The 19,759-nt window shown below is 43.2% G+C and overlaps 11 protein-coding genes across 11 annotated transcripts; 4 read left to right on the top strand and 7 right to left on the bottom strand.

Annotated features, from left to right (window-relative positions):
- Positions 1-29: 29 nt before the first annotated feature.
- L199_008500 (uncharacterized protein) lies at positions 30-1,241 on the bottom strand (the record flags this gene model as incomplete). Its single annotated transcript, XM_064894180.1, has 5 exons — positions 30-160; positions 236-345; positions 415-442; positions 526-604; positions 729-1,241. The coding sequence occupies 5 exons, from the start codon at positions 1,239-1,241 to the stop codon at positions 30-32; spliced, it is 861 nt and encodes a 286-aa protein (XP_064750252.1).
- Positions 1,242-1,665: 424 nt separating this feature from the next.
- Positions 1,666-2,845, bottom strand: L199_008499 (endoplasmic reticulum vesicle protein 25; the record flags this gene model as incomplete). Its single annotated transcript, XM_064894179.1, has 7 exons — positions 1,666-1,713; positions 1,774-1,847; positions 1,974-2,104; positions 2,205-2,274; positions 2,349-2,433; positions 2,503-2,632; positions 2,745-2,845. The coding sequence occupies 7 exons, from the start codon at positions 2,843-2,845 to the stop codon at positions 1,666-1,668; spliced, it is 639 nt and encodes a 212-aa protein (XP_064750251.1).
- Positions 2,846-3,364: 519 nt separating this feature from the next.
- Positions 3,365-6,505, top strand: L199_008498 (cysteine-tRNA ligase; the record flags this gene model as incomplete). Its single annotated transcript, XM_064894178.1, has 11 exons — positions 3,365-3,463; positions 3,523-3,611; positions 3,686-3,782; positions 3,864-4,256; positions 4,343-4,658; positions 4,773-5,005; positions 5,059-5,166; positions 5,238-5,363; positions 5,431-5,528; positions 5,598-5,871; positions 5,966-6,505. The coding sequence occupies 11 exons, from the start codon at positions 3,365-3,367 to the stop codon at positions 6,503-6,505; spliced, it is 2,373 nt and encodes a 790-aa protein (XP_064750250.1).
- Positions 6,506-6,736: 231 nt separating this feature from the next.
- On the bottom strand, positions 6,737-7,345 carry L199_008497 (uncharacterized protein; the record flags this gene model as incomplete). The annotated part of the gene is made up of 4 exons (XM_064894177.1): positions 6,737-6,771; positions 6,878-7,024; positions 7,122-7,203; positions 7,292-7,345. The coding sequence occupies 4 exons, from the start codon at positions 7,343-7,345 to the stop codon at positions 6,737-6,739; spliced, it is 318 nt and encodes a 105-aa protein (XP_064750249.1).
- Positions 7,346-7,638: 293 nt separating this feature from the next.
- L199_008496 (uncharacterized protein) lies at positions 7,639-8,060 on the bottom strand (the record flags this gene model as incomplete). The annotated part of the gene is made up of 3 exons (XM_064894176.1): positions 7,639-7,796; positions 7,856-7,928; positions 7,986-8,060. The coding sequence occupies 3 exons, from the start codon at positions 8,058-8,060 to the stop codon at positions 7,639-7,641; spliced, it is 306 nt and encodes a 101-aa protein (XP_064750248.1).
- A 3,046-nt stretch (positions 8,061-11,106) lies between these two features.
- L199_008495 (uncharacterized protein) lies at positions 11,107-12,109 on the top strand (the record flags this gene model as incomplete). The annotated part of the gene is made up of 5 exons (XM_064894175.1): positions 11,107-11,370; positions 11,520-11,542; positions 11,613-11,777; positions 11,879-12,032; positions 12,089-12,109. 5 exons carry the CDS (start codon positions 11,107-11,109, stop codon positions 12,107-12,109), a joined length of 627 nt encoding a protein of 208 aa, XP_064750247.1.
- An 811-nt stretch (positions 12,110-12,920) lies between these two features.
- Positions 12,921-14,778, bottom strand: L199_008494 (uncharacterized protein; the record flags this gene model as incomplete). The annotated part of the gene is made up of 11 exons (XM_064894174.1): positions 12,921-12,977; positions 13,063-13,112; positions 13,168-13,375; positions 13,447-13,474; positions 13,540-13,677; positions 13,737-13,767; positions 13,840-13,954; positions 14,058-14,082; positions 14,172-14,301; positions 14,364-14,490; positions 14,581-14,778. The coding sequence occupies 11 exons, from the start codon at positions 14,776-14,778 to the stop codon at positions 12,921-12,923; spliced, it is 1,107 nt and encodes a 368-aa protein (XP_064750246.1).
- A 649-nt stretch (positions 14,779-15,427) lies between these two features.
- Positions 15,428-15,922, bottom strand: L199_008493 (uncharacterized protein; the record flags this gene model as incomplete). The annotated part of the gene is made up of 4 exons (XM_064894173.1): positions 15,428-15,450; positions 15,527-15,658; positions 15,738-15,822; positions 15,884-15,922. 4 exons carry the CDS (start codon positions 15,920-15,922, stop codon positions 15,428-15,430), a joined length of 279 nt encoding a protein of 92 aa, XP_064750245.1.
- Positions 15,923-16,261: 339 nt separating this feature from the next.
- L199_008492 (uncharacterized protein) lies at positions 16,262-17,125 on the bottom strand (the record flags this gene model as incomplete). The annotated part of the gene is made up of 4 exons (XM_064894172.1): positions 16,262-16,641; positions 16,696-16,827; positions 16,895-16,982; positions 17,063-17,125. The coding sequence occupies 4 exons, from the start codon at positions 17,123-17,125 to the stop codon at positions 16,262-16,264; spliced, it is 663 nt and encodes a 220-aa protein (XP_064750244.1).
- A 541-nt stretch (positions 17,126-17,666) lies between these two features.
- On the top strand, positions 17,667-18,095 carry L199_008491 (uncharacterized protein; the record flags this gene model as incomplete). Its single annotated transcript, XM_064894171.1, has 3 exons — positions 17,667-17,678; positions 17,739-17,856; positions 17,935-18,095. The coding sequence occupies 3 exons, from the start codon at positions 17,667-17,669 to the stop codon at positions 18,093-18,095; spliced, it is 291 nt and encodes a 96-aa protein (XP_064750243.1).
- A 1,134-nt stretch (positions 18,096-19,229) lies between these two features.
- Positions 19,230-19,629, top strand: L199_008490 (uncharacterized protein; the record flags this gene model as incomplete). The annotated part of the gene is made up of 3 exons (XM_064894170.1): positions 19,230-19,244; positions 19,301-19,400; positions 19,463-19,629. 3 exons carry the CDS (start codon positions 19,230-19,232, stop codon positions 19,627-19,629), a joined length of 282 nt encoding a protein of 93 aa, XP_064750242.1.
- Positions 19,630-19,759: the final 130 nt, after the last annotated feature.

Raw genomic sequence — 19,759 nt, 5'->3', positions numbered from 1 at the left:
AACAATCCATGGTCCCTCTCCTTTATCACTTAAACCACCTCCCCTTCAGGCTTAGCTAAAATCGCCTTGAGAGCATTATCTTGATTACCGAATCTGCTAAGTACCTCCGCAGCTCGTTTCATCTCAGCGGAGAAATCGGTGATGATCTTTCTTGCTTTTTCTGCGATCGTAGCGAAAGTAAATGGTCAGATTGTGATGTTATAACATGTTGTTGATCAGAGGGAAGAACACCCACCATGTCCAGATTCTTCAGTTTCGATAGCTTCCACCCCAGCCAACAGGTTCTCTTGGGCATCCTTGTTGAGTTTGGTGAATATGTAATTTACTTGAATGATATTTTCATACCTAATCACTGCCATCAGCTTGCTATTCCCTTGATTGAAACAAGAAAGATAGTAAGACGGCTCTACTCACGCGTGAGCGAGTGTATCTTTGGCATAATCTGAATTGACAACAAGGATTGGTGAGCCAAGTGTCAAGATAAACTTCACCGTTAAGTGGTCGAAGATGGAGAGCTATACTCACTGTCAAGGAATTTGACTAATTCCCCTTGAATCTTATCCCATTCATCCTCGAGCTCAGCTTTAGAGTCGAAGACGTGGATCTAACATATATCACATTATAGCGCATCAGTAAACGATTGATCAAATGGTCATCGCCAACCTCGTGTTCAGGTACAACTACCGATTAGAACAGAAGGAAGATGAAATCAGGAAGGCCTAACTCACAGCTTCCATAGGATCAAACGTATCTTCCACTTCATCCTTAGCCTTTTTCTCGTCCTTGGCATGATGACTATTATATCTCATCTTCTTTCTAGAACTACCACCAGCATCTTCCTCTTCTTCACCTGAAGGAGGTAAAGAAGAACTCGATCCAGTACCTTGACCAGCTCTGCGGGTAAGCTTTTTAGGACCGCCCATATTGATAGCTGGGGAAGGTCGTTCAGCATTAGCGTTAAATTGAGGAGGAACGAAATTGGGTTTTCTGGGTGTAGCCGGTGCTGAATGAGGATGAAAACCGGCAGGTGATGCAGGAGGAATATGGTTATTCCATTGTCTACCATTTCCATTACCGCTGTGGGTGTTGGTGTTGATAGAGGAAGACGGGTGGTTTCCTTCCTCGTCGACATCGACTAAATCAGGTGAAGTGTTCGATCTACCAAAATTGGCTGCTCTGGGGGATGGTTGGATGTGTTGGTATGGTGATCCCGAAGAGGGCGGGAAGAATTGATTGGACATTTTTGAGAATATGAGACCTATTTTGAACGAAGTGGAAATACGATTGGTGTATGGAGAGGAGAGAACGGATTGAATGAAGGAAAAAGAAAGAAAGAAATTGAGAAAAGAAGAAGAAGAAAAGACATGAGATTAGAAGTGAGTGATATATATATGCTGTGAGGATGGGGAAAACGAAGATTGATTAGTATCGACGCACAGACCCCTCTGACCATCCTTTGGTGAATGCGCATCAGTACACGTCAGTACACGTCATCCGGAATGATATTTCAATCAACAAAATGAATTCAGGATTGATCGGAAAATCAGATTAGATGAAACCGAACCAAGTCCAACTTTTTGTCTGTCAGTCGCTACTTGTTCTTCAACAGTTCATGCATTTCGTCTAGGCGATGCGCCAATCGGTCAGGATACACCACGAGATGGACTAATCAATCAGGTACTTTCGTTTGAAGAAAGACCGTAAGTGGATGAGCTGTACAGACAATATCAGTGTCAGCTTCTTCCCAACTTAATCATTGGCGATTCAGCTCACCTGCCATGCACCTAGTCCAATTATGCCGACCGTTATAAGGATGGAAAAGTTCTTGACTCGAGAATTGGTACTTTCTACACCATGACAATGATTTAGTAAATTGATAATTATGATGATTTGGTTGTATGACGATACAATCGGTCCAAAGTGCTGAGAAGTCCATTGAGAAGCTTGATGTTTCTATGAAAAGTATTACTCACCATTAGTATCTCTCATTCTCATCTCTCTCCTCTGTAGATAACCCATCTCTTCTACTATTTCTTTTACGACAGCTTCGAGTTTACGCATTTCCACTTCGAGGATGGATAGTGATTCCTGGTTGGCTATGGCACTGATAGAGCAAAGGCATATTCAGGTTTAGCATAGAGTTCTATGCACTGACGGAAGACTGTGTCTACCAAATATCCACCTTTAAGGGTTCAGATACTCACTTGTAATCTATTGCATCTGCACCAATATCCACATCCAAATCCACACTTCTCGATAATTTCTCATGAGAGTCTATGCGCGAATTATAACAGACAATCATCAGATACTAGAGAAGGGCGCGTTTGAATATCCCACTACACACTCACCACTTTCTAGGTAATTCCTTAAGCATACTCCAACATCCGCTGACTCATGCGTGGTAATAGCCAATCTAGTTTCTCCTTTGATATCCTGTATCATAATATCTCATCAGCTATACAACAAAATCTCCAGAGAGGATAGGTAGAGAAGCTAGCTAACCTTCTTATTCAGGTATACGTTCCCCCTCTCTGATCCATCTAGAATCTCGATATCCACTCTTTGTCCATTCTCATACGGTACGTTGGCTGTCACTATCACCAACGAATGGGCGGCTGCAAAGTTCCATATACTGTTTCATTCAGATCAGTATAGTAGCTTGTATGAGAGTTCCGTTGTAGCTTACCACCCTATATCATTGAAAAGCGGCATTAGCGCGACCAATCATGCGGTAGATAAATCACAACGTACGAGGTTTAGGATACCTATCAGCAACTAAATCGAACTTGACAGCGTAGACTGCTGATATCAGCGATAGGACGATTAGTATCGGTCGGAATATCATTGTTCAGTCGTTATGATCCTCCAGTTCGTTATCTCGTCGTCGCCGTCGCCTTCCTGTGATAGTGGTTTTGCATATGATGACGATGTTGGAGATGGTACGAAATGTTGAAAAGGGAGATGATCACCTCCACGTCTGATCTGTGCAAGAGACGCGTGGTGAGTTAGGCCCGTGAGATTGCTGGTGCTGTATGCCTATGAAGATCTATCCGTGCCTTTGAAATGTTTCCGGATGCAGCGAGAGAGCGAGTCATTTTGGGATGTGTTGTTCAACCAAAAAGTCAAAAGAAAGGCAAACAGCAAGGAAGCAGCATGGTAGAGGTGCTCGAGGTTTGATCATTTTAACAATCACCTTTACAACGAGCCCTAACAAGAGACCGAATGCGACATCTCTCTGGCGATACTACCGAATCGACCTGACCCTTCTGCTATCCGCTGTATGAGGTCAATCCTCCTTTGTTCAAAACGCTCTTTCATACCTCGTCATCCAACTTTACTGCCATCATCATCAAGAATATTCAACATGTCCGTGACCACAGCATCGAAAGCTTCTACTTCCGCTAAACTCATCGGCGATGAAGAACCTGTCTTGAGAGTGTTCAACTCGCTAACCAGATCAAAGGTATGCAGCTTAACCTTCGTCGTCGACCACTAGCACACATAGCTGATTCAGTTCGGTAGGATGTGTTCAAAACTCGTAAACCGAAACATATAGATTGGTATAATTGTGGACCGACAGTATATGATTCGAGTCATATGGGACATGCCAGGTTAGTTCCCATCTTCTTCGAGCTATTGTATGCCTCGTCCCGAACGTAGCTGATGTGAAGTCTTTTGTGAATAGAAATTACTTGACTCAGGATATCATAAGAAGGATATTAAGAGATTATTTCGGGTACAATGTTAACTTCGTTATGAACATAACTGATATAGATGATAAGGTATGTCAACCCTTTACAACACTCAATGTCATCCATAAAAATGAGTTCATCTTCTGACTATATTGTAATCATATATTTTAGATCATTCTTCGTGCCCGTGAGAAATACCTATTGGATCAAACCAAATCGACCCATTCCAACATCACCTCCCAACTTATAAACGATACGAAATTAGCATTCTCCAAATTCTTACATTCTAAACTAATCAAATCCCTTCCTTCCCCTCTTACATTCGACACTCAAGATGATTTAGAGATATTCAAGATTATATTGGAGACGGATAAGAATGATACGAAATTCGCGGAGGAAGCTAGATTGAAAGAAGAGAAATTCACTTTGTACCTTGCTAGTCTTCTTAAAGCTCATGGTGCAATTACCAAAGCTGAAGGGCTTTTGAATGGATCGACAGAAGGGGATGTGGTGGATTTGGTAGATGGGACTAGTGATGTTTTGGGACCATACTATGGAGAGACAGTGAGTGTAACTCCGATCTATTATCGTCTGATCCCCAGCCATCAAACTTTTTACATATACTGACCCTGTTCAATCCATCACTGCAGCTCGGTCACACCATCAAAGATCCTATCGCTGTATCCCGCACATTAGCTTTATATTGGGAAGAACAGTTCTTCGCCGATATGGCCAAATTGAAAATCCTACCACCCAGCTTCAAACCTCGTGTATCCGAATACGTCTCAGAGATCGTCACTTTCGTAGAGAAGATAATATCCAATGGATTTGCCTACGAGGCGGAAGGGAGTGTATGGTTCGATGTGAATAAGTTTGATGGGGCTGAAGGGGACGGGTTCAGACATGATTATGCAAAGTTGCAGCCGGGTAGTAAAGGGAATAAGAAGTTATTGGATGAAGGTGAAGGTGAGTCACGCTTAGTACGCTCAAACTTCGTACAAAATCCCGCAAACAAACATACGCCCCATATTTTCCTCCTTTACGACCAGCTTTGCTGATGACATCTTACAAATGGTCTAGGCGCACTCACCGGATCAAAAGGAAAACGTCAAGCGGCGGATTTCGCCTTATGGAAAGCCAAATCCAAACCTGGTGAACCTGCTTGGCCATCCCCCTGGGGAGAAGGTAGACCGGGTTGGCATATCGAATGTTCAGTCATGGCATCTGCGATATTAGGTAGAGGCATGGATATACATTCCGGTGGTGTCGATTTGATGTTCCCTCATCATGATAATGAATTGGCCCAGAGCGAGGTATGTCAGCTTTCACTTGCTTGATCATCAGAAGCTGATGATATCTTTGCTAGGCGTATCATGGCTGCGAGCAATGGGTGAACTATTTCTTACATACTGGACATTTACATATTGAAGGCTTGAAGATGAGTAAATCGTTGAAAAACTTCATTACTATCGAGGTGAATCTTAGATTCTTGATGTATGTTGGGGTCACAAGTGCTGATCTGATCGTATATTGTATATGATGTAGGAAGAGTTATCTAGAAATACTGCTAGAAGATTACGTCTTGCGTTCATGCTACAGACGTGGAATCAGAAATTGGATTATAGTCGAGGATTGATAGCTGATACGAAAGCTAAAGAGGAGACTTTCGATGTGAGTGGAATCAAATACAACATTGATCTTGCAACGGAAATACTGATGTTACTTCTGGTGATTGCAGAACTTCTTTGCCAATGTCAATGCTCGATTAGCACAAGCTGGGCCTTCCTCGGAGGGTAGACATGGTCTGGGAGAGGCCGAGGAAGCTATTACCAATGAGTGAGTAATGCCCGACAAATCTTCTTCTATATATACATCGTAGTACTGATATATATATACGTCCCGTAGCCTGTTCAACGCCCAAAAAGAATTCCACGCCGCTCTCTGCGATTCATTCAATACACCCACAGCCATCCAGATCCTCCTTGACCTCATCGCCAAGACCAATATATATTTCTCGACGAAAGGAAGAGATTCGAACCTTGGTGTGGTGGTTAATATAGCGGAATGGATAACCAGGATGTTATGGATGTTCGGGTTAGGTGAAGGTGCTCCGCCTAAGAATGGTATTGGATGGGGTATAGCTACGGTTGGTGGTCAGGAGGGTCTGAATGGTCAAGATGTGAGTAACACACAGATCAATATTATCATGTCGCGGATGTCGACCGATGCTCAATATGAAACTACGATACTGATTCCTCTAATACTTCACTCAGGTATCATCCCAGGTAGAACCGTGGGCACGATCCATCTCTTCCTTCCGAGATTCCGTCCGAAAATTAGCTATGGACAAATCACTATCCCCCGAACAACTTTCCAAACAGATATTATCCCTCTCCGATAAATTCAGAGACGAAGATGCTGTTAATCTCGGTTTACAATTAGATGATGGACAAGGACAGGATGGAGGAGCCTTATGGAAGATTGTCGATCCTGCGTCATTGGTTGCTGCAAGGGAAGACAAAAAGAGGATAGCAGCCGAGAAATTAGCTAAGAAAGAAGCTTCTGCTAAAGCTGCTGAAGAAAAGAAGAGAATCCAACTTGAAAAAGGAAAGATTAGTCCTAGGGATATGTTCAAACCTCCTCATGTGCAAGGTTTGTACACCGAATGGGATGAGCAAGGATTACCGACCAAGGATGCCGAAGGGAAGGAAGTTAGTAAGAATGCGGTTAAGAAATGGCAGAAGGAGCAGAAAGTGCAGGAGAAATTGCATGAAGCCTATTTGGCTTGGGTGAAAGAGCAGGAGGGGAAGTAATGGCGCAGGCGTAGCGGTCGGGTGGCATGGAAGAAGAGTATTAGGAATATAAGGTCGTTTATGGTCAAGGTGAATAGCTCTGTGCACGATGGTCGGTATATTGAGTATAGAACGAATATAACATATTAGACCACATGCATTACAGGTACATTACTTTACAGATAAGAGAAAGGAAGGGGATTGGGAAGATGATCACGGAAGGACCGGTGGTACGAGGTCGTGCAGGGTCATTTATGTTGTTTTGGTCGAGATAGCTAGTTTGGTTACTGAAGACACGACAGTTAGGGTCAGCGTACATAGACCATTAATATATACTGTCAGTATAAAATGATTTGCATGTACTGGACAGTACAGTCAAAAGTCGAAACTTGCGAGTCCCATTATTCCCACTTAAACCTAACATCTCCATCACTGTTCTCTCCAACTTATCCTCGTTGGTCGTTCTGAAAGGTTTGGATTGTTGGAACGTTATGATAGTCGAGCCATTCTCTTCCCTTGTGTATGTTCTGGGTGAACCAGCTTAAAATGAGAATAATTACCATTCATCTCGTCAGTGGTTTCAATATCGTACACAAGTATGTAAATCAGGCAGATATTGTAGTGTCTTCGAGCGTACCTTTGAGATAGTCTTTATGAGCTTGGAGAGTACTCAGGAACGTTTCTGGATTGATTTGTCCACCGTAGATGAAGGTGATTGACTATCACGTCATCCGTCAGAGTTCATATCGCCCCATTATACATGTCATGGATGTTAGATGAGAGATACTGGAAGCAAGATGAACATACATGAGATTGACTTTTGGGTCGCCATGGCATGAGAGACGAAAGCTTGTTTCCCATCTTTCTAGTTTCATTGGAGTTTCGAGGATAGTGCAAAGTCTTATGAAAGATGACAGGATGAGTACTACATAACAATTAGAATATATGAGAAGGGGTCATCAATACCTTCCCTCGACTCAGATTGTGTTCGTCCGTTACCTCGCTGTTCGTTGATGTCATCAAGGAACAACTGTGTGTATGAGGAATACAGTACCCCACTTTCAGGTCCTAGTCTGTGCGTGTACCTACAGAGATGATCCTTCACAGGGCAAGGAAAGGAAAAATCATGTTGTAGATGCATTCCAAGGTGCTCATCACTTCGGTCCCACGATCCTATACCTCACCGTCACTCCTGGTTCCCTACTTCGCACGGACCCCACAAATTTGTCCACCTCTTTTCTGATAAATGGCTTTGAAGATCCCCAACCATACAAGACGGTATTGGATGAAAGATCCTCATCGATGATTTCGTCTGACCATGAATAACTTAATCGGTGATCTGTACACGGAAGGAGGTTGAAGATGACTTACCAAGTGACCCCGTCCAGAGTGGTGTGGGTCCATCAGGTGATCCCTCCGGATAGGTAAACATGAGGTATAACACCTATTTATAACCAATTTCAAGCGGACACCGAGGAGTGAGAGACGGACATACACTTACGTATCTTGAGCTGGTCTTGATATTGGGAGGAATTTCTTTTAGTGGAAGCTTCTGCTGGGAAGATGCTGAACCCATCTTGAGCAACTTGCTTTGACTGGAAAATACTATAACATGTATAATATAACGAATGATGGACAACACTGACAGACCGCTTTTCGTAGTTGCAACACGATTGGCGGACGGAGCTTTACAAAGCGGACTGGCCGATGATCGGCAGACTTTTCAACGTGGTGATGGTGAGTGGTGGAACACGGTAGTGAGTGCCTTTCGGACAATCCTTTGATCATCAGACGCACTTGCAGAAATTGAAATTACGATGATGCGCTCAAGTAGCAAGTTACTTTATATCAATTATGCAGTCAGGGGTATATAGAAACAGTTTCAACTCTACTTGGCTCCATCTGAGGTTGAAGATCCTACCATACGACTGATTATGGTAATCGTTGATTACAGAGCTCGTATTGAACTCCCTATCTACAATTTCAGGTCCTGTTAGTCCTACAAATACACAGTCATGTATATCTCACGACTTACTTGATTCTGACCAACAGATATGTCCGAGAGTTTTCAAGCAAACTTGAACTTGCGCTTCGTTGAATGTTCCGTTCTGCGCCACGATGACATACAGGTCTCCAGCGGATATGTGAAACGCGAATCCATAGATACCTATTCACATGAAAGGCATTTCAATGGGGGCTTACAGCATAAGATAGGTACCAGAGAGTGGACGGTCAAAATGGTTCACTTACTATTCACATCCAGCCAAATCAATACTTTGTTGAACTGACTATGACTGAATGAATATACTACAAAGTATAATTTCTGAGAAAAGCCAAATGTTACTATCAGTTTCAATAGCGAAAGAAAGGAAGGATGCGATTGTTGAGCAAGCTGAAGGTCATACAGTACTCACATCATGTCCTGGAACTCGTATCTTAAGGAATTTCGCTCGATCCTTTAATGTGTTCTTCTCGAGGAATGGGATGGGTCATCGATCGAGAAAAAGCATGTTGAATCTGATAATTTGTTTCCCGATATTCAGTGGTGTAGATAAGTCAAAATATGAGGGGATGAGAAGAAGAATTTCGATTATAATACCGTTTGTAGATATCTTTATATATTTATCTGTAGTAGTTCTTCTTTCTGAGCTTCTTCGAGGCCATGACATGATGGTAGATTCCTCTGGAAGCTTTGACATTGCATATCGTGGTAGCCTCATGTTTTTTTAGAGGTACATCCGTGTAGATCGATTTCCGCTCACACGGACATCCTTGTCCTTGTCCTAGCACGCACAGCTGTATCGGCCACAACTTGGAGTCCTAAACACATCCAAAGGATATCTGGTAGAAGTGATCATGAGCGATTAGGAAGTTACATGGCTTATGATGATACATACAAAGATTGATCAACATGACTGATACTAGACCAACATGGAAACTAGTAGAGAGATCTTCTTCGAAGGTATGAAAGAAGCTGATTATAGGGCCAAATGGGTAGATATTACGTGGCGCTTGATCATGAACAATAATAAAGGGAGTAGAGAACCTCTACGATGAAGTGAAGACAACATATCAGCGAATGGCACAAGCGAGCGTTTAGAGTCAAACCTGTGAGATCTAATGCTCACTCTCTTCATAGCCAACGTATCTTTTTAACCCACCTAAGAACCACGCTAATTCCTCATAAGTGAAAAAATCGTCTCTTCCGAATATTGCATAGATGTTTCCTCGATAGTTGTGATGGACGAAACCATATATTCCTGAAATACGTCACACGTCAGCTCAGCTCAGCTTTCTTCCATCCTGTGTTGGATTCATACTTCCACACATATGGAGAGGAAATAAAGCACTCACGAGGATTATCAGCGAAGGCGAAAACTCTATCATACGTCCATCTATCCGCTGACGGTATGACACAGTATAACTTCTGTTGAAAGGAAAGGTACTCTCTTCCGTCAGCTCGTGCTCTCCTGCATAAGTTCTGGGAGAAGACGAACTAATGATCGATCCTGGACAGTCAATGCAACTGAAGTGAGGCCAATCTTTCAAGCTCGATGACTTTCGGAATGGCCATATCATGATGGAGGAGGACTGTGGAATAGGAACAAGCAAGAGTTTGTCGGTCCTTGATTGTAGAAAATGTTTCTAGAGGTTGTCTGCAAGTCCGTGGCGTCAGTGTAAGGTCGGCCTCAGGTGGAATTCATCTGTCTCGGAGTACAGGCTGTGGTACACAGAAGTAGGTAAAGTAAGAGGTGATTGGTTTCCAAAGTAAGTATAGGTAGAAATGATCGATTGGAACATCATTATATTCTTATCGATGTGAAGATATCTCCAGTGATCAACCCCTTTCTTTCCCTACGCACAGATCTCCATGACATACACACACAACGACCAAAGGATGCAAATACAAATGCAGATCAGTCCTTTCCACTGTTCTTTAGCGTGATATATAAGTTTGTATGATTCCCTTTGGCAATCCGTCGTGCATTGGACAACCAGTATTCATGCTTGTATTTTGATCGATCCAATCTGCTCCGTATGTACGTCACCACGAGGTTCGCGCATGGCAAGAAGCAAAGGTTGCATTGGGAAGATTTTTTGGTTCTATAACACGCACCTCAGTACGGTTTTATATACAGTTATACTTATTCAACTACAATGTTGTACTGACTTCTACAGTAGCTTCTCTGCCTTTTCGCCACTCGGTTACCAATCGTTCTGGCAAGCGGAAGACCTCTTTCTCCTCCGTATAGATAGCCTATTTTGAATGGTGGATCAACACGCAATCAGACTACCACAATCAATTTTGTAAGCACAGTATCACATCACCTGCCGCTTGTCTCATATTGAGTCCAGAACAGCACCTGAGCTGTGGCCTCTGCCTTTGAACCAGATATGTATTGTAGTGACGTATTCTGAGGTCTGTGCACACCTCAGCGAGTCACTCGGCGAATCACCTCCATCAGCCATTCGAGGTATATAAATGCATAATTCTGTCTGATTTTGCAACAGGTTCCTTCTTTATTGATTCATCCTTCACTACCTTCCAGAACTCAAAACTCTTTTAAACACCTACCACTTAGTCTGACTCATCCTGAATTCATACTCTCATTCCCCTTACAATGCTTCTCACAACTATCGTTTTCACTACCTTCACCGCACTTGGCGTTACCGCAGCTGGTGCACCTCAATACGATTACCAGATCCAAGAGCCCAATGATGAGTTGTACAACACCCTTCCCGTCGGTATCTTCGAATCCGAATCATACACCGATGACGAGGCCGAACCCTATATCTACGAAGATTCTCCGGCATACAAGTATGTTGACGAGGTCCGTCCTGAACATGAATTGGTTGATATGATGGCTGAACATCACGAGGTCAAGGTGAGGGTTCGCAGTCCCCTTCTCTGATCACTAATGTCACCATCCTCACTAGTCTCCTCTTGATAGCTTCCGAAATCATCTCACTTCGCCCGGTGCTGCACCTGGGATGTGGCAGTTTTCCGAGCTGACGTTATTCATGACTCCCATAGCTAATCAGCCGATGTCGAAACTGGTAAACCCGTCTTCCTCTACGAAGGTCACCCACAACCCCGAAGCAGCGGTACTATTCAAGGTCCTGTCAGGGGCGGTGTAGCCTGGATGGAAGGCTACGATGGAGCTCACTGTCAATCTTCTGGTGTCAACTGCGGTATCGTCGAGTTCACTCTTACCAATAGTGAAGGTAAAGGTATGCAAAACAGTGCGGATTACTCTTTACTTGACGGTCCAGGTCTTGGCAATCATAAATTGTGAGTATAAACCTATCCATCACCTCTCAACATCGTTTTTCATTGTTGAGTCAAGTTTTACCATAAATGTGACTCACACCGCACTGTGTTTCCGTTCTTAGCCACTATAAGATGAACTTCCACTTCACCGGTTCATGTACTAAAGGTCCCGGTGGTCCATGTACCGGTAACTCTCCTCAAAAGTGTCCTGGAGCTTACCTCGGTGATCAGACTGAAGGTGGTGCTCCCACTCAATGTCTCTCTGATAACACTGGAGTGAGTATTTCAGGTACATCATACAGGGACATACTGACAATCGATACCGATGATAGATCACCATCACCTTCTGCTAAATCACTTTCTGGGACTCACTAAGAAGAGGTTGGGAGAAACAGAAGACAGATGATGGGAGAGTGAAATCTCAGAGGTCGTCCTAGGTAAATGATCATGTATCCCCATTTTATGTCAAGATACAACGCTCCCCTATTGAAATATGATAGTCGTCTTTTGTCTTTTTCAGCGAGAAGCCATACCTCTGATCTCTCAGCTATGGAAGTATACAGGAGCGTGATATATACGATCTGAAGCAGGGTACATGATGTAGCATCTCTCAAGTCATAAGGTGGTCCCTCATCACTTCTTGACACCTGAAATCTTGATGTCGTCATATACGAAGCTGAGAGTGGTATATACCTGGTAGGCAGAACTAGAAGGAATATCAATTCAGTAAACGCCCTCCGGTCAGCAACGCAATGGTCTTTATACCAGACTTACACTGTGAAAGAAAATATGACCGAAATACCACCTTTCATCCTCTGCAAGATATGCCAAAAGGTCAAAACTGTCTATATAGCAAGTTCATTTCACGACTAAGACTTACAGTCATGAAAGTTTGACATGATATTGGGCAAACATTCATCCTTTACCTCGGTAGTGTGGTAAGTGTCTTTTTTTTTGACTACGAATATATCATTGGATTTGCATTCTCCTGTGACGTAACCACCCCGGTGTCGGTCGTGGACTCGTCAGCGTCTTCTCTGAAATCAATGATGAAGTATTTAGTATATTGATTGCATTACAGCGCTGGGCTGTCTCTGCACAATGAGAAACTGACGGTGAGCCATGCATGCCTATTGGTCGTTTATGTACAGTACCCCCAAGTATCTAATCAAGTTCGAAAAGCTTGACTTCGCCAGTCTCGAGATTGATAGTATGATATACCTAATTCATCAAAAGTCATGCAAAAATCCTCTCAGCTAGAGTATACATGGGTTTTCGAACTGCATAGCATGGACGTATGACTCACATTCTGCAAGAAAGCATCACCCAAGACCCATTTCTTATCCGAATCGTCCACTGATCCCAAATGGTATTAGCTCTGTCCACAGCATAGTGTAACAAGCCAACTCACCTCCTTGATACGTGCCTACCAGTGCCCAGCATAATCCATCATCATCAGGCTTGCTAATCAAATCATTGTACATTACTCCAAACTGCTTGTTTCCCAACGCAAAGGTCATCGAAATTGTATTGGAATTGGGGGATTGGCAGGAAACCTTCTTGCCGCCATCTTCATCTTTGATTTCACCGTATATGTCTTTAAAAACATCTTGAGAGATCTATAGACGAATGTTGCTCAATCGGTTAGTTGCCACGCTCTTCGGTCTATAACTCGTAGCTCAGCACTCACGGAAGAAGGGATACCGATACCGATTGAGCTTTATGCCATCATATTGGTAAGTTAAGCGAGATTCACTATTACCACTAGGAGTACAAAACTCACCCTGTATCCAGAACAGCCACTTGATCAGTAGCTATGCTCTTTTCCCCCACTATAACATCGCCCAGATCCACGACATATATACCATCTTCCTGAATCGCTCGAGATAGGACTATGGACTCCTTATCTGGGGCATGGGACCTTTCAAAGTGAAATCAACGGGTAAGCATTTGGTTTCGGCAGTTAGTATTTCAACTCACACGCTGGACGAATCACCCAAGACCATCTTACCTAGACGGTAGTAACTGTATCAGGGATGATTCTGTCTTGGGGATAACATGGTATGGACTATGGTTAACATACTTTCCGTTGCATTACCGTTCTTTCCAGCAAGGTAGAATCCCACTTCTGGGCTGTTTATCTGACCTTGCTTGTACAATGCCGAGATGACAGTGGGACCGCCACTGTTGGTGAGTTTCTGCGGGAGATTGGAAGTATCACATACAACACGTTAGCACTTGTTTGACTATCATTTTAATAATTCCGGAAACGAGGACGGGTGAGGGAGGAAAGGGACTTACATCATCTGCTAGACCCAGAGTCCCACTAAGGGGTGCAAGTACGGTATTCAATTAGTCTGATCCTGTTTCAATTCTGGGCTTCCCAGGGACCCCCTAGCAGCGCAGCCTACTCACCTATACAGTTCGCCATTCGTTGCTATCTCCTCTGATACCTCCTTCGCAGCTAAAACAGCATAATCCTCCTGGGTATATTCCCCTAAGCTGACACTCGTATTGACCAAACATCCTGAGACTGTCCCAGCCGCTATCACCTAGGAAGTTAATTAGCAAGAGTTGTACAGCATTGACGACGAGTTGAAGTATTACCATATTCTATCTTTTCATCACCAGTACATCCTTCAGGTAGATCAGCATCTATGTAGGTCATACCTGCGTTTATACACGTCTGACAAGTTCTATGAGCTACCCATAACTGAGAGGAACCAGTATCGACCTGAATGAAGTCAAAATCAGCTCTATTTGATGTCGACTCGGTGCGGTACAGGAAGCACCGTACATTCAAATCACGCAGCAGTCCACTCACATGTATAGGTAAGAGGATACCATCAATGACCATGTCCACGGTATAAGCTGACCCATCTCCCACTTCATTGAGAGCTATCACGTTTGTTTCCGCTCGTCTCGATGGAGTTTCTTCAAAACGTCGATGAGGAGTCATCGGCAAATCGATCGCTATCTCCTCCTGCGCTAATGGATACGCAGAGGCAAGCCTCGATATCATATCAATACCTGTTAGGGAGAGAAGAAAACGTGCTGAAATCCTAAGTCGTATGCTCATCCTGTGAGTGTATACCGAAAGACTATCTGGATCAGAAGGTTAAAAGCTTAGAAAACCAGACAAGACTTCACCAGGCAAGTGAAAATACAGTAATGTTAATTCGCGCTTTACTCATATAGTCGAGATATCAATCAATTCTGGGTATACCCCCCTTTGTTCATTTGCGATGCATTTTAACTTATCAGATCCTTTATAACGGATACGTCATCTAACTCATTATTTGACCTAGCGTAGTCGCTGGAAGGACCTTTGAGCAATCGACTGGATAGACAAGTGAAAAGGTGAATAGGCTAGGGAAGGATAAAGAATGGAGGATAGGTGAAAATAGGTTGAGTTCGCCGTACATTAGAGTAAGTAAAGGAGATATCGCACGTTTCAGTACGCATTTGTATCTACTTCATGTCAATTCAATTGTTAATTTTGCTTACGATTCACCATACCTCCTTGGGTCTAGACATATTCATACTATAGTTGAAATTTTATCTTTCTTGGTTACTTCTCCTCATGACATCAAACCTTTATCTTTTCTTCTATCTCGCTTCCTGCTCTTCGCCAGCTTCGCAAATATCCTTTTCAGCGATCTCCATCGATTTTAATTTCGACTATAGTCTACGCCTAGGTAAAATTGTTCAAACTTAGAGGTATGACTAATTGTCAACTTGATGAGGGAACGAAAGAGTCATAAACATACTGTATTGCGGTCCTACGAAATTCTTGATTTCCTCCTGAAAAAGCTTGATATCCTTTTTCTTGTAAGGGTTGGCCCTGTAGCAGGCGATAAAAGTGAGATCATCGGTGAGTCTAGTCACTGCCGCTTGTTCGACTAGCAATTAACAAATGATTAACAGATGTTCATGGGTACGACGTACGGATACGGAAGTGAGGAGTGATGGGGTACTCACCAAGAGCTGACATGGCGTTAGCATAATCGAGGCATCTTTGGTATGTGTCTTGATTATGAAAAGAGTAAACTCGAAAGTGAAGAGCCTAAGAACATATGTATCGTCAGCTCAGAATACAGAATCATCATAGTAGCCAGTAGAGTTACGTTTATTGGAAGAGCTGGCTTGGAGCCGAATCCACCCATAGTGATCTGGTCTATTAGTTTTACGCCGATGGAAACTGATGGTCTCAATGTGAATAGAAATCGAAGTGTTAGTGATAGAAAGGAAAACGATATTGGATTCTACGCCTTCTTTCATGTCTCTTTGTGGTTGTTTGTTTTTGTCGGTCTGTGTGTTTGACGTCATCTCACACCGATCTCTTATTAATACACACGCACAGACGCATGACTTGGGGCAATCAAAGGATCTCTTATCTCCGTATCGAGATACATAAATGTGAAAACCATTCCGGATCTTAAGACGTAAGCTGCAGTATACATAATAAAGTTTCCAGACCTATAGGCAGATTCACCGAAAACGTCTCACTCTTTGGCCTTCTTCTTGCCCTTCTTTCCCCCTGATGAAGCGCTTGGTGGATCTTGCGGTACTCCACCTTCCTTTACCGCCGGTTCTGTGGCTTTCTCAACTGTAACTGTCTCTTCAGCTTTCTTGGCTTCGATGGGGACCATTTCCTTATCTCCCAAATCAGCTTCCTTGGGCGATTCGATGACCTTCTCTTCGGAGATGGTAACTTTCTTCGTCTCCTTTTTCTCCTTAGCTATAACAGGTAGAGGTGCAGGTGCAGGTATAAATGCAGGAGAGGGTACAGCACGAACAACGGATTTGGCCGAAGCAATCTTATCGGCTGCTTCTTTTGCGATTCTCAAGTGGGGACGAATAATCACTAATCCCCACCAATGGTCTATGCATGTACATTCAGTATTAACCAGAGAGGAAACAAATAAGACACACTGACAGGGCGCGGGCAGACCATCTAAAGCACAATCAAGAAATTTGACTTGTTTAGCTGTCCATTGTTTCTCTTTACGAAATTCGATCTCGTGTGTTCCGTTAGGCTTTAATTCTACCATCACAAGACATCCCCCGACTATGTCCGATCGCAAATCAACAATCAAAACCTCTTCTAAATGTGTGTAGAGACCACTGGTACTCACCCCGCTCAAATGCCGGATGACCGATGATCCTTTCCTGCACTTCGACGGGTTTCCAGTTTGCTAATCCATATACATCGTAAAACCTCGACTACGTTCAAGGTGTCTCACTTGATAAGCTAAATACTCTCCGAGCCCAGGGTGAAGTGAGGGTGACGGACGAACACTCACGTAAATACGGAATTTACCTCCGGTTGGCGATTCCCATCGAATAGTTGAGAAAGCTGAACCCATCTTGCCTTTACCAGCTGCAGAATATCGTACATGATGAGGAATGAACAACAAAGATACCCTTATCTATCAATCGTCCAGACATTCCGTGTGCTTCAAGAGTGAAGACTGATTAACTAGGACGACATGTAAGAAACAGACCTCTAAGGCGCATTGAAAACGTGTTTTCGGCTAATCAGTTCAGGGACAGCCTCATGTAGTTTAGTTCCTCTTATTGTTCATGGTAGCATGATAGGTCGCTATGCAATCATGACTGAGATGATCTCTCTACACTGCTCGGTGCCTGGATGATCGAATCGAATGTGCGTCCCCATACTGAACGTTTGATGGGAGAGAAGCCTGCCTTTAGGAAGAAATTTTATATCGGAGAATACGCTCCGGTGTGTGGAATCGATCACTTCTCAAGTTTCCATCATTTCTCTTTCCTGTGATGATAACAAATATCACTCCTTCATTTTACCCTCTTCTTCGTATCTTCCATCATAAGTCGATCTAAATGACATCGCTGTTACACCCTTCATCGTACCATATGGACTTTTTCAAAATGGGTTACTACGTATGTCTAATTCCCTCTTATGTTCATCCAAGGCGACAAAAGCTGATGATATGATGAAAGTACGAGGTATGGACCTACCCCGAGCGCAATAACCCACAACCATCATACAACTCGTCCGATTGGGAGAAATGGTATAAACAGTTATTCAGGGATGAAAAGGGCAAAGTGTTAACGAATAGTATGTACCTGGTCCCCCGTGTATGATAAATCATGAACATAAGACTTCATACTGATCGAAGACCTGTATATGATCTAGCATATATTCGAGTCACTGATTATCTTACTGATGGGAGACATCATATTAGATTTGAGAAGCATACACCTTGGGATCAATCTGACAAAAACAATGCGAATAGGGTCATTTATAAGTATGCTAACGGGGCGAGATTTTACTCGGAATGGGAGGGTGCTCAATAGAAGTGTTATCGTAGAAGATCAAGATTTCCTCCATATTGTATTTAGACATGATAGGGCATTGCCGTGGAGCACAACGTTTGAAAATACCTAACGCATGTACGGATGTCAGAGTGCTCATTCATCCTCTCCTTATGTAATTAAGAAGTTTGATCTATTCTTCCTTACCATCAGAATGTCATAGAATACACAGCATACACAGCAACTCCATGGATTGTGTGTACATGCACCAGCAAGGTTGAGGGACAAGGACTTCGCACAGACGATCATAATTTTAGTCCTGATGAATGTATAGTCTATTATCTGACACCAAAAGAGCGTGTGCCAAGGAACCATCCATTGCTCTTGGTTCTTTCATCATCAAACCCATCGCACAATCCATCTCGCCGGTTAGATATTCCTGGAAATATGACCGCATTGCTTCTCAGAAGTTCATGCCAAGCACTCCTGGAGGTCGAGCGTTCTTACACCACGCATTGATATGTTTGCAGAAGCGGAATAATAGGGGAAAGAAGGGTTGTCGCGTCTGACACTGGATTAGCTATATCTTCACTTTCTGTTACCTTCTCGCTGTATCATTGAAGTTTGTGTGGCAATACCCCTTTCTTCTTGGATCTGAGAGTAGACTTGCCGCATCATGTTGGTGTCTGCATATGCTCACACTGAGTAAAGTTATCTCATCTTGCTTACGTGGCCGACTCCCCAATCAAGACGATACACTGACTGGGTTGGACGAATGAGAAATCGATTGGGATGGATTATCGCACAATACGCTGCTTTTACTTGCCCTTGAGAGCTGGCCAGTGGATAGAAGTTACACAGCAGGGCGCAATAAGTAATTTCAAACGATAGGTGCAGATCGGCGTTTTACAGTGAGACACACGACAAAACACGACTTACCCGTTCTTTAGATGACGTGTGGTGAAAGGATTTGCCCGTTATTACATGAGGCAATGCAGCCCATAAAACATACAAATACAGACTAGGCTCTAGGAATATTTCATATGGAGGATTCTTGCGTTTGAACTGCGTTTGGACATCCAGCACAATCTCTGCACTATACCCAAAATTAGCATTTTCCCCCAATCTCATCCGGAAAGCCGAGACTGAATTCGTGTCAGGACCAAGTCTGACAATATGGGTGGGAATTGGGTAAGTAGCCTTGAATTAGCATACTCGTTACTCATGCATGTGACATTGTCGTGCAGTATTTAGAATTCACTTACACCTCAAAGAAGAATCCGAAATTCTACTTCGCCGGACCGGAATGGAACCAAGCTGTTGAGAATGCTCTTGGCACTGGCCCAAGTGAGTGGATACTCACGCTGTTTCTTACATGAATACATAGCTAAATCCAGATCATTTTGAAGTCGATACAATTGCCTATCACACAATGGGAAGGAATTATGTTCGCTTCGAGAAATGGACCGCTTGGAACGCGAGTGAACCTCGTGATAAGGCTTTAGAGTTGGTCAAAAAGTACGTTGATGATGTCACATTCGTCCGCTCCAATGATACTCCACATTCGTTCTCGTAGACTCTGTAGCTTCTTGTACCGTCGAATACTTAGTTAGTGAGAAGAAGAAGGAATGCTGTATGCACAGACAATCAATTATTGCGTCCTCATTCAGGTATTTCCCCGCTTGAGTGAGATACGCTAAAAACCT

Source organism: Kwoniella botswanensis, chromosome 3 (assembly GCF_036426115.1).
Source record: "Kwoniella botswanensis chromosome 3, complete sequence".
NCBI classification, from domain to species: domain Eukaryota; kingdom Fungi; phylum Basidiomycota; class Tremellomycetes; order Tremellales; family Cryptococcaceae; genus Kwoniella; species Kwoniella botswanensis.
This window is presented reverse-complemented; position numbering and strand designations above follow the sequence as displayed.